This window comes from Harpia harpyja, chromosome 4, assembly GCF_026419915.1.
Source record: "Harpia harpyja isolate bHarHar1 chromosome 4, bHarHar1 primary haplotype, whole genome shotgun sequence".
Classification (NCBI taxonomy): domain Eukaryota; kingdom Metazoa; phylum Chordata; class Aves; order Accipitriformes; family Accipitridae; genus Harpia; species Harpia harpyja.
The window spans coordinates 74,046,232-74,059,438 of NC_068943.1; the positions used below are offsets into that span (position 1 = coordinate 74,046,232).

Here is a 13,207-nt window from a genome sequence, read left to right on the forward strand (position 1 = left end):
TCGGTGAAACAAGTGACATCCAAGAGTGCTGTCCTCTTCTTGGTTTCTTATGTGCTTGTGTGTCCCTAAGCATGAAAAAGGATTGAATAAATTAGCAGTAGTTCTGCATTTCACATTAGTAACTTTGCACTGAATTGCTGGGATGAATCAAGAATATTTTTCAGACTACATCTTAATTTGAGGAAAAAAACCAAACACCTGTATTAACTGTATATAGTTCTTGTGGTGTTTTATAGCCTTATCCTTACATAGAGAATATCAGAGATCCACATGATATTCGTCAGTACCCAGACTCTTGTTCACCTCTAAATTAGCTCAAAGATGTATGAAATCACAAGGCAGCTGAGAGATCCCTGCAGAATAAACACTTGCAGAATATCCTGTGTGTTTATTCTAGCAAGTATTTGTACATGAATTATCATGTGATCATGAAATGTCACAGCTGTTTGCTTCTGCTGAGGGGACGTGAATAACTGAGGCACAGGGCTGAAACATCACACCTTTGAGGACTGGAAGGAAGTAAAATGCATTCTTGACTTAAAAAATCTTGAAGTCGCCTCTAGGACACTTGTATTTTAGTTCTTATTTCCATTTTAAAATGCTAAATTAGACAAATAAATAGCTGTAATGCATTTTAAAATGATATTTCAGACCACCCCCCTCTTAAACATGGGTCGGTGGTGTTTTTTTCCCTAAGTATGTGCTTATGAGAGTTGGAGCCTGACTTCTATATGTAATATAGGGAAATACCCAGGTTTTTAGCTCCTTATCTGGATGCAACCCTCAGCACCTATTTATTTACATGACACTCTTAAAAGGAGAAGATTTCTTCCTTATTTTTCTCACAGAGAGAATTCTGACCAAAACAACATGAGATTACAGTGCTAGGCAGATAAACTTCACTTGCTTATACCTACATGCGAAAGCAATTGTTTGTATCACTCACTGTTGAGTTGGTGTATATCTGTAGCATTCTAACTGGATCGTTATAACTACATTTCAGAATAAAAATGCAATAAATAATATATACAAATACAAAAATACAAGGAAATGTAATAAGTGATCCAGTCAAGCACGAAATTAAATTACAAGTGGTGTCCTTATTCCTGTGTTTTTATGCCAAGAAAGATATTAGCCTTTCCCAGGATTTCTGTAGTACTGCCTTTGCTTCCCTTCAGTCAGGAAGCAGAGATTGTGATACATAACTGTAAAGCACCCCTCTGATGTGATTGTGTATCTATGCATCATTGTGTTTAAGTATTGAAATTCATTATACAAAGCTGCCTGGTGCTACAGCAGTGCCTGTAAGTAAAACAATATTTTGTGATTCAGCATCTTGAGAGCAGCAAAACAAGAGAAGGAGCTGTAAAGTGAAGTTCTCTGGGAGTCCTTTGGTAAGAACCAGGCTGTATTCAGAGACCTTTCCTTGGGTTTATGTCCTGTCAAAATCCCCTGGGAGAACAGAGTTGTCAATATCCATGAAAAGAAAGTGGCAAAACTGCCCTGGACTGGGAACTTCTGAGGAAGGGAGGAAATTACATAAAACCTTACACAACAGCCCTTTCACCTAAAGGGACCATCCAAATAAAATGTGGCTCTGACTGGTGACAAAGCAGCAGAAGTCTGGATGGGAGCCCAGGGTGCAGGTACCGTGCCCTGTAAACTAATTCAGTATAAACTGGGGGTTTGTCTGAGGGGAGTTTATCCCCACTGCTCTTACTGGGAGGCCACTGCAGAAATTCATTGCTTTTCTAATTTATTTCTCTTAAATGTAGCCTCGGGCAGCCTCTGTTTGGTCACAGAAGGAAACCCGGAGGAATAAGCCTAAACTGCCAGACCTCTTGGCTTGTACTTGATGACAATCGACCCAAACATATTGTGTATCTGTCCCCGCTCCTTCTCCTCAGCTTGCCTTAGGAGTGACATGTGATTAGTTATGCATGTGCTGAGACTCCCTTTAGCTGGGATAATTTGAAAGGAAAACTTTCAGTGCCTTATGCAACCTTGCCCCTTATTTCTCATTAGAAGGAAGAAGTAAATTCTCTACCTCCAGACTGGTTATCTTGCACATATATACACAGATAGATAATTTGGTATGTACATTTGCTATGCCTGTTTTTTACATAAATATGATTTTCAGTATTCATTGAAATAACTAGAAAGAATGTAAGTGTGGAAGTGACATCTTGGAATTATTTATCACCTATTCTGTGCTATTTTGGTGCATGGGCCAGAACTACCTCATGTCTATTAAAGCAAATGCAAATTCAAGGCTATGGAGGACAATATTAGATGTAATTACATATCTCAAATTTAATGGACAACCCTGCAGCAGGGCTAGAAGAGATTGCTATTGGATTATGAAGTTTCAGACTCCCTTATTTTGTGTTTCTTTCCAATTCTTTAACACCAATTGTAAGAGTCCCTTTGGAAACATGTAACTGTCTTCTGGGAGTTTTAAATATTCACTTAAATCAATACACTGACAAGGACTGAGCAGCTTGACTGAGTTTGTTGAATTTTCTTATTTGAAATTCACATCATGTGCACGAGAGAACTGGGTAAGAGCTGTTACCTGTCACAGTGCTATGTGTCCACAAAATCATTAACGGTTTAAGCCCAATAAATAGCCCAGCAAAGCCAGCAAACGTACCAACTGCTGAGAGAGATGTTTGGCATTAAACCCGTCAACTATCCTTGTGAGCGTACAAGATGCTTTCCCCAAAATGCACTGCAACCTCAGAAAAGGGATGAGGGACTACACTGCATACAGAAGCTAGGCAAATGTGGGGAGGGCTGCGATGGGGAGATGAGTAGGGCCAGACCAGGGTGCCACCTGCCTTCCCTGTGACAGCAGTGGCACCAGGGAGCCACGCCACAGCTGCCACATCTTCATCTGCACTGCAAAGGAAGCAGACTCCTCCACGATATGCCCTGGGTGGGACGCAAGGGTGAACCGAGTGCCCTGTGGTTGTGGAGCCCCATGCTGTGACCAGCACCGTGCCTTGCAGCCCACGGTGCCGCCTCTCTACAGAGTCAGGACTGAAAACAGGGCCTGGACATCAACATTTTATTGCTAGGTTAATGGAGAGATCAGATATACAACAACAAAGAAATTATTTAAATAAACAACCTAACCTGTCCTGTATCATTGCTCCTACTAGCTTTTTTGTTTCTTTTTCATCTTTGTATTATTTCCCACTTGCAGGACCGTACAACCTTTCTGCTGTTTCAAAACCCTCTTCCATAATATGCCTTTCCGCTCTGGGATGAGCCTTGGCACAATGGCTGTGCAGGCCTAGCAGGTTTAAGGACCTTCTTGAAAGTGCCTTGGAATTTGGTATTTTCCAAGGTCCGTAATGGTAAAAATAAAGGGCTGTCTTATTGTGTATGCAATACTACCACAGGACATGAGCAATTTAACCACTGCATCAGTTTTCCAAATTGCAAAGCAAGCTAGCCCACCATTTCCTATTAGATTCAGTAATTGTCTCTATACTGGTTTGGCAATGCTGTAAGAAGATAAAACTACGCTAGACAGTAATCTGTACAACAAGCATTTAAAGATAATTCTTACGTCCTGCAGGCTAGGTGATGCAATTTAAGATCAAAGAAAATAAAATATATTGTAGGCTTCTCAGATTGGGCTCGTGTCATGAAGTGCAGGCGTTTAACAATATATTCTCTTTTATAGGAGAAGGTACAATAGTGACCAGTTATTACTAATCCTCCTTGCACTTTGCACTAAATCTTCTTATTTCAGATCTTTTGATGCGTTTCAACCAGCCAGAGTGAAATATTCCCTGTGTGGCAGTGCCAGGTTGAGATTGATTTTGTTCGATTTCACACGCTTTAGCCTGCAGAGGTGAGGACAAAAGCCATTGTTTCACTTACATTAAAAGTGTTTTCATGACTTCTGTTCGCACTTCTCTGCCCTCCCCCCTTGCCTCCATAACCCCCTGATTAAAGATAGCATATTGACTGCATGGGGTAGTAACATGAGAGCAAGAAGTGGGAATACTCCTGAGCATCTCTTCCTATGACGAGGCACTCGGGTTGGAGGCTGTAAAAGATCTGCATTTGTATCACTGCAACTGAACATGCTGAACATTTACTCTGTTTCTGGAAGCTCCAACTCTTGCCATGCTGCACTGTGCATTTGCCTCCTCCCACCACCACAAAAAACAGTGAAACAAAATGTCCTGCCTTCTGGACGTACTTATGCTAAGATTCCCCTCACTGTGTGGCTGTGGGAGGCTTTGAAAATGAATGAGCTGAGAAACCCAAAAGCCTTTTTGGACTGTGAGTCGCCAAGTGAAATGAGTCCCAGAAAAACACGGCATGTCATCACGGCTTGCTCAAGATGAAATGGTGACTCAGCAAGTCAGTTTGAAGAGAAACAGTAACTTAAGAATACCTGGAGATAATTTTTTAACTGGCAAGACAAAAAAGCAGATGGTTCCCTAAGCCTTGGTAAGGGAACAGACACGTGTTACTAGAGAGAACTGAGAAACCCGATTCCCAGTTAAAAAACTGTATGTAGGGACCCAGTACAGAGGGAGAGAGGACAAAGAACAGGAACATGCTCCTGTAAAGGAAGCAGGGAGAAGGTACTAGGGGACACAAAGTAGACACTTTTTATTGGAATAAAATAAAGCCATTTTGAGAGATCCTTGGCCCAGATGTCTGCCTGGACACTGCTTAGACCAGATGCCTGTGAGAGCAGCCGAGAGGTATGGACTGCCAAAACATATTATAAAGATAAATAAAAAGTACATGTTTGGAAATATTTAAAAACAGCCATTCATTTCTGAGGGCAGACAGCTGGAGGAAAAATAATTGAATGCAAATATATTAAAATTACAAGGGGGAAAGCAGGTGGCTTACACATTAACGTGAAGTCCTGGCCACTCAGTAGGTCTTGCTAGTTGGCCTTCCTATCAACACAGATTTTGCTACACAACTTATGTTGACAACTTAATCCTTACTTACTCTGATTCAAAATGCACTAAAATGGTGTCCAGACCTGGAGTCTCAACCATCAATTTAAAATCATTTATATGTGAAGACCGAGGCAGCCACTAAGCATCACTGCCAAACCTGGAGCTAATTACGAACTTATCCCCTGTGGTTGCCTCTGCAACACTGCTCCTTCTCATGCCACTGCAGCTCACAAGCAGCATGGGAAAAGAGGTGAGCCTTGCTGTGTGGCTCAAACTCTATTTGAAATGTGTGTGTGGACTATAGGAAAACAACACAACAGACCTGCAGGCTGCAGGGCTAGCTTCAGGCTCTTGCACATTGAGTAGGGTCCACTTGAAGCAGTGGCTGGAGAAGGTGTTTCCTGAACCCTCCTCAAGATCAGCATCTTCAATGACACTGGTTATTTTTTCTGCACATGGTACAGAAAGGAGCATTGCTTCCTCAGGGAAGCAATCGTATAGGCACGGTACAGGAGTGCTACTCTTCAAGCTGATTGACCCTCGTAGACCAAAGTAACATTTGTGGTCGAGAACAAGGCTAATGGTCACAGCAAGATCCGTATCCAAAAGTTACAATCTCACAGCTAAAAAAACACCAACAAAAAAATTAAAAAGGCTCTCCTAAAAAGTGCTGCTATGTCATCATCCTGTAACAGCCAGGATCTCATAATGTCATCAAGCAGCAAACTCTAACAATAAATGTCCCCACAAAGCTTCAATAAAAGCAGCAGATATCATTCTCTCTACATCTGTCCTGATGGAGATGTTCCATTTTTTATACATATTTAAATATTCATTTGACAAGAGGGAGAGACTGACAGTAGCTCGGTACTGAAGATACTCGCAAGGGATCTCTCAGACCCAGATTCAAGCTCTCTCACAGAATAATGCAAAGTATTTCTCAAGGGTTTGCATCAGGATTTTCTTCTCTATTCCAGGACACAATGCTGGTCAAGAACAGAGAGAAAAGAGAAGAGTTGCCCTGGGACAGTGCACAGTCCAGTTATAGGGCGTTCACCTGGGAAGTGAAGGAGGTGCTCTTAAGATAAGTGAGTGCCTTAACTAATGGCTGTTGGGGTAAAGTTTCCTCACACTTTCCCAATGTCTTCATCCTTCCATGGGAAAAAAAGAAAGTCACCCTAGCCCAGAGAGGTTCCCTACCAGCAAAGCCCAATTCTATGAAATATTTTGAGGCGCCACAATTTTCTGATGGAAAACATATTCCACTGGAAAGTTCCCAACCGGCTCTATTTAAAACAGTGCTGGCTGTAATTGCTCATAGTCTAATTCAACCAAGTAAGACGGAGTTCAAACCCTCAGGACTGCACATAACATCTTTAGAGTGCAACAGATCAGTAAAGGCAGCATGCTTTGTTATTTAAGTGAAGACCAGTGTTACTAAACAATTTATTTTCATTGAAACTCTGTTGGTAATGCAATTGGGACAGACATTTTCAAGAGGACTTTCTGACCTCTGTGTCAGCACCAGATGTAGCTGAAGGTTTTGAATTGACTAATAGATCCTGTGTTAATAGACTTCCCTGGTTAATTCTTTTGCTCTACTTTAGGAAGGAGAAAGAAAGAGTGTCTTGGTTTGCTTTAGTCCCCAAGCTATACTAGTTAAACTAACAGCACAACATTGCATGTGAGTACTTTATCAAGGCTTATATAAGTTTGACTTGCCCTTGTAAATGTAAACTAGTTTCCATTTTTAAAACTAAGTCAATTTAACTCTATATCTGCACACCAATTTAATTTAGAGGGATGCCACTTTGCTGTTTAGGAATTGGAATTCACTGGATTAGCAGAGGAGACGTTTGATACAGACAGGGAAACAGATGAAAACTGAAAAGTAGATAAAGAAAAGCAAGCTAGGAAGAGAGAGAAGAGAGAACAAGAAAATGGATGGGAAGTTGTTGTAAGACAGCTGGAAAAGAACAATTTTCAGTGAAGCACTGCTGGCCACTTACAGACAGAAAAATGTGACCATAGGGAGGGACAATCACAGAATCAAGAAGAGCAGCAACATCCTCTGGGATCTGAATTACTGAAAAACTGGCAAGTAAATCTCAGATTTTGATAGGAAATGAAAAAAACTTTGAAAATCAGCCTGGAGGCCATTCCTGCAGGCATTAAGCATGTTCCAATAGTTTCAAGTCCTGTTTCAGGAAGGACCTGACTACACATTTGAGTTATCTAGGTGCTTCAAAGGCTCCAGCAAATTCTACTTTTTCCTTCTTGGTTTCCTCAGTGACTCACACTTTTTCATCTGTGTCAGCACAATGTCCTCACAAGCTTTGCAATAGACTCTGCTAGGAGCTAAAATACCCTCCAAAGCCCTGAAATGACTTTTTGTGCTGTCTTGTGACTTTATTTCCAAAGCTGCATGTCTGTATACTATACTGCTTTCAGTTCTTCATGCCCGTGTACAGAGAGCATGCTGTCAAACCTAGCATGCCTCCACATCTGTGCTCGTTTAGGTGAAGAACATAGCAGCAACTGCACAAGAGGTTTAGGTCAGAGGTTGGGATTATGCTGTGTAAAAGATCTGGAGGCTTGACCTGAGACAAAAAAGCATATTAACTAGGTGTTGAGCTTTCGGTTAAGAAGAACACCTTAAAACTCTTTAGGGCTTTTTTGCTTCATACGACTCGCACAGGCTTAACAGAGAGGTCAAGAAAATCTTACTAAAATGATGCAACAAACAAATGGCTAAAAAGCTCAGGTAAGCCCTCTTGGTTTTTTTAAGGTGACAGTGCTGAGGGGGAAGCTCGGTTTTTGAAGAGGATGAAATATTTTCTCATATTATGAACTGTATTCTAAATATATTGCATTTGGCTCTTTTAAAGTACAATTTTTTTGGTGAAAGTAGAAGAACAGTAAGCACAACAAAGAATTAGTTACTAAGTTTCTCATGATCTAAAATCCTCAATAGTCCTTTTTTTCATGAGACATCGTCTTAAGATACCAACAGCATCAGCCAGAGACTACGCTGCACAGACACCACTCTAGTTTCTTACAGACATGTAAGACCCCATCTGACTTCCACAGAGTCAGAGGAAGGTGGATCAGGCTCCATCTTTTTATTTGCATGGAATTCAAGCTCTTGAGCTACAGAGATTTTTGGCCATTTCCCTGCATGGGGGGCTCCCAGGGCTGCCTGCCTCTCCCAGCTCCCTCTCTGTCTAGCTCAGGAGCTGGCAGTCTTATCATGGCCTCCATGGCACACTGAGATGTATATTTGGGTTACTTATGTCTCCATTCCCTTCTCTTCTGACCCACTGTCTGACAACAAAATAAAAAGTATTGAAGTAGCATAAAGGCAAAATTGAGCACAGCATGGGGTTTCTACAGTATTACCTCCATCCTTATCCCTTCCATCTCCAGGACATACGAAAACATTTCTTATGCAAACTGAATCAAAACCAACTTGAGTGACTCAGAGAAACCTACAAATCTCAAAGAGCTGGAAATGAGCTAATTTTAATTCTAGCAGGAAGCTCAGAAATATAGACTTCCCTGGTTCTTTTTTATTTTGATTTTTTTTTTAATTGGGACAAAAATAATCTAAGCTCATGTCTAGCCCTATGGTGCTTCTTTAAAGATTAAAAAGCAATAAGATAATAAAGAATGCAAATGTTCAGACAGCTGCTCACAGGGAGATGCTGTTTGAAGTAACAGTTCTCTCTTCACCTCTTGTCCTGGTTTCAGCTGGGATAGAGTTAACTGTCTTCCTAGTAGCTGGTACAGTGCTATGTTTTGAGTTCAGAGCGAAGAATGTTGATAACACTGATGTTTTCAGTTGTTGCTCAGTAGCGTTTAGACTAATGTCAAGGATTTTTCAGCTTCTCATGCCCAGCCAGTGAGAAAGCTGGAGGGGGACAAGAAGTTGGCACAGGACACAGCCAGGGCACCTGACCCAAACTGGCCAACGGTGTATTCCATACCATGGGACGTCCCATCCAGTATAGGAACGGGGAAATGGGGGGGCAGGGATTCGCCGCTCGGGGACTGGCTGGGTGTCAGTCGGCGGGTGGTGAGCAATTGCACTGCGCATCATTTGTACATTCCAATCCTTTCATTATTGCTGTTGTCATTTTATTAGTGTTATCATTATTAGTTTCTTCTTTTCTGTTCTATTAAACCGTTCTTATCTCAACCCACGGGTTTTGCTTCTTTTCCCGATTTTCTCCCCCATCCCACTGGGTGGGGGGGAGTGAGTGAGCGGCTGCGTGGTGTTTAGTTGCTGGCTGGGGTTAAACCACGACACCTCTGCTGCAGCTGGGTTGCTTTTAATTATTAGCAAGGAAAATAACAGGTTCGATATACGTGGATGCAAGTACATTTTCACCATCAGTTGACTTCTGCAACTTTCACACCAACACTGTTTTTGAGAACATGGACAAGTTTACACTAATGATGATTAAGAGTATTGCTCATAATTCTGAATATTAAATAGAGCATAGGGATAGTACAAAGGGTGCTTTTGGATCACAATCATGAGGACTGTCACAAAACACTACTTTAAAAACTAATGTTCAATCCCCAGCTTTCACACACACATCCCAGTGGCCTTAGACAAGTACATGTGATTTACAACCACTCAGACATAGATTTCTGGTCCCCTTTCCCAAAAGGCTACAATAACACCTCAGTCTGAACAAAATGCAGAGCAACTGCACGTAGGGGTGTGAGATCCCCATCACATGCACGGAGAGATGGGAGAAGCTGCAAATGGAACTTGGTTACTCTGCCACTGTCTGACCTGACCCAGAGGTACAGGGCTGCCTTTAGAGCAGGAGAGAAAATAAGAAGCAACATGTCAAAATCCACCTGAGGCTTAGATCTAAAGGATCATTTCCACCTTTTCGGCTACACATGAGATGAAAAACTGTTACATACCTTACTATTCAGCAGACTACAGTCAACCAAGAGAGGATGGCAAAGAGAGGGACATACACAGATAGATGTGTACCTGCAGTCAATCACTTACTTTGGATTTCCAGCCCCTGGCTTCTTTCTCCGGAATATGTTGAGGAAAGTGTTGGACTTGCAAGGTGCCTTGCCATCCCCGACATGCATACGCACCACATCTGAGGTGGTGAAGGCACTGCGGACGTTCCTCTCGGGCTTGGCTATGATGATGTACATCTTAGGAGTGAACATGCACCCCAGCGCCACTGTCACGCTCAGGCTCACTGCAAAACAGGTAGTGATGATCTTGTAGTTGCTCCCGAAATAGATAGGCACAAAGGCCAGCCAGATGATACAAGTGGTGTACATGGTGAATGCAATGTACTTGGCCTCATTGAAATTGGCAGGCACATTGCGAGTCTTGAAGGCATAGTACGTGCAGCTCATGATGAGGAGTCCATTGTAGCCCACAGGAGCCACGACGCCTAAGTTGCTGGTGTTGCAGATAAGGTAAACTTCCTTAATGCTAGGGTAGGAAAGGATGGGCATCGGGGGCTCCAGGATGATCAGCGTGATCACCAGTGTCAGCTGCACGCTGATCAAAATGGAGGCAATGACCACTTGGGCCCAGGCGCTCATGAAACGTGGCTTGCGGGTACAGATCTTCTTTTTGCTGCCTGCCAGGATGCGGGCAATGCGGTTGGTTTTGGTCACAAGGGCAGAATAGCACATGGCAGAGGAGAGACCCACCAGAAGGCGCTGGAGGTAGCAGGATGTCGTGGTGGGTTTAGCTATAAGGGTGAAAGGGCAGACGTAACCCAGAAAGATGCCAGCAAGGATAATGTAGCAGAGCTCCCGGCTGGAGGATTTGACAACAGGGGTGTCCCTGTAGAGCACAAAGATAAGGGTGACAAACATGGTGACCAGGATCCCCAGGCAGGAAAAGACCACAGCCACAATAGACTCTATATTGCTCCACTGGAGGTACTTTACAGGGATGGGTTCACAGCCTGCAGTGTACAGAAAAGAAACAGAGTGTTAGAAAGGTAGCTGCCTGAAGAAAGAACTTTTTTTTTTCTGGCTCCAACTATAATCCAAACATTAGTTATGCCTATGTGCCATGGATTATTAAAACATTTTACAAAGGAGCGAACTACAGCATGGAAAAGTTTGGATGAAATATGTTCAAAAAACAGCCATCAGTTTTGGGTGTCCCAAACAATTGCTCATGATGCTACAAAGGGAAATGAGATTTGGAAATTTTTGGTAATTTTTCGTGAGATACCTGCTGACAAGCCCAGCATATCAAAGGCAGAGCTGGGAACAGAACCCAGACAAACTCAGCACCCTCCCTTCATTTCAGCAGGGAAAGGACTGTTACAAATCAGAATGGGTAGCTTTTTGACTTCCACAGACTAACTTGCTTTAATCATTATCAAAATCACTATAACTTGACCCACTACATTTTTGTGAGGCTGATTTTATAAATCATAGAAATTAATTTGAGATCTATGGGCAGAAAAATGGTAATAAATCCAAAGTTGTAATGGAACTGTACCAGAGATACTGTACCTTCTTAGTATATTTTTGCATTTTTTAATCTTAACATTAGCTTATTCTCATTTTGTCAAACCCTCTGCTCATTGTTTTTCCACTAAATAATGTAATCTAATTCTTATGGAAACGTCAAACCCACAAAATACGCATACCTTCAAAAAATAACTGGAAAGGCTCTCTATAACTAGCACAGATGTGCAAACATAGGTATCAGTTAAGATGGTACTTAACTGCTCTCTTTCTACACTCGTTAAAGGAGTCTCTGGCTACCTTCCTCACTATGCTGAAGATGTAATACCAGCAATAAACTTTACAGAGAAAATAAAATCCTCTGTGTTAATAGGATGTTACGGTTGGGAAGCTGCGTTACTGAAAACCTTCATTCTGGCATTTCCTCATTTCTGTTCTTGACTTAATAGCGCCAAAATGCTTTTAACATGTTCCTGTATCCCAAGGTAAGTATCCCTGGCCTCTTCTACTTCTTGTTTCTGTCCTCCTCCAGCTTTCCTTGGACCCAGCTCACCTTTTGTGCCTTTCCCCCACCTCTCAAGTATCTTTCCTCCCAGTCCGTCACCGTCCCCATCTCAGTTTCCCTTCCAGTTCAGTTTTTCCTAGCCAGTCACCTCTCCACCCAGATGCCTCCATTACGAACACTGCTGATCCAGCTTTTCACATCCTGCACTGACTGCTCATCACCTCTGCCTGGGTTGTTGCACGTGGCTGAGAGGAGCAGGGAAAAGGTGGAGGTGTCAGCGAGCTTCTAAGAGAGGCATTTTATTCCTTTCAGTTTTGCTGCTACATCGAAGCAAGGGCCCTGATATTGTGATGAGAAAAAGTCAAGCTCAGCCCCTTCCTCCTCAGTATGGAGTATATCTGCAGAAACCAACCTCTATGAACTAAAAGCTTCTGAGGCCCATAGTTTTGCTCAATTTATATGCATCTTCCACAGGGTGACACAAATTACCAGCTGACACCTCTACCAAAATGCAAAGTCCTTCCTTCCAAATATAGGAGAAGTAAGCAGAGGTATGAATCAGGGTAGACCACTTTTACTGTAACCTCATTTTGAGAAACAGAAGAAGAAAAAATGTTTTTTGTTGAAATTAAAAAGAATCAGCCTGGGGGAAAGTCCTGACATGGAAAATTTCTGCTCAAATTTTTAATGTCTGCCAATGTCATATGAACAGAAAGAATGTCTTATAATTCTGTACTCATTGCCTCTAAGAGTACTGGGCTGACTTAACTACAGGTAATGATGTTACAGATACCAGTAACATCAAAACCAATAGAAATGATAGTATGTGCAACTGGAAGTCTTATTTTATAAAGAAAAGGAATTCTGGTTTGCTCCAAGTGGTCTGTTCAAGAGTCAGATAAGTGAGGAAACTTGTTCTCCCAACCGGTATTTTTATGGTGAAATATGAAGGAAAAGCTTTTTATTGTAAGTGGGAGCCTCTGGCCATTGGCCACGGCAGCCCTGAGTGGAAGCTGGCTCCTTCTTTGATTTAATAAAAGACTAACAATCAGAAGCTCCTGCTCATTGATGAATACATGCAAAGCTTTTCTTAAACAAGAAGCCAGTCTGTGGTTGATGGAAGGGTTAAGTTTCAGTGCGCGCTTTAAGCTTAGCAACATAAAGCCATATTCATATTATTCCATCTTAAATGATATTTTCAGAGCCTTAGCCCTGATTCAGCATGGTAGTTAAGCCTATCGGTTCCTTTAAGCTTACCCTGTGTAAGGTCTTAGAAATC

General features: G+C 42.0%; 1 protein-coding gene across 2 annotated transcripts in view; it reads right to left on the reverse strand.

Annotated features, from left to right (window-relative positions):
* The window catches only part of GRM1 (glutamate metabotropic receptor 1), a 204,995-nt gene that overhangs the window by 22,434 nt on the left and 169,354 nt on the right, over nt 1–13,207 (reverse strand). For both annotated transcript variants that reach the window (XM_052784794.1, XM_052784795.1), the window contains exon 8: nt 9,976–10,906. In XM_052784794.1, the coding sequence (XP_052640754.1) occupies nt 9,976–10,906 (931 nt within the window). The remainder of the gene's footprint in view (nt 1–9,975; nt 10,907–13,207) is intronic.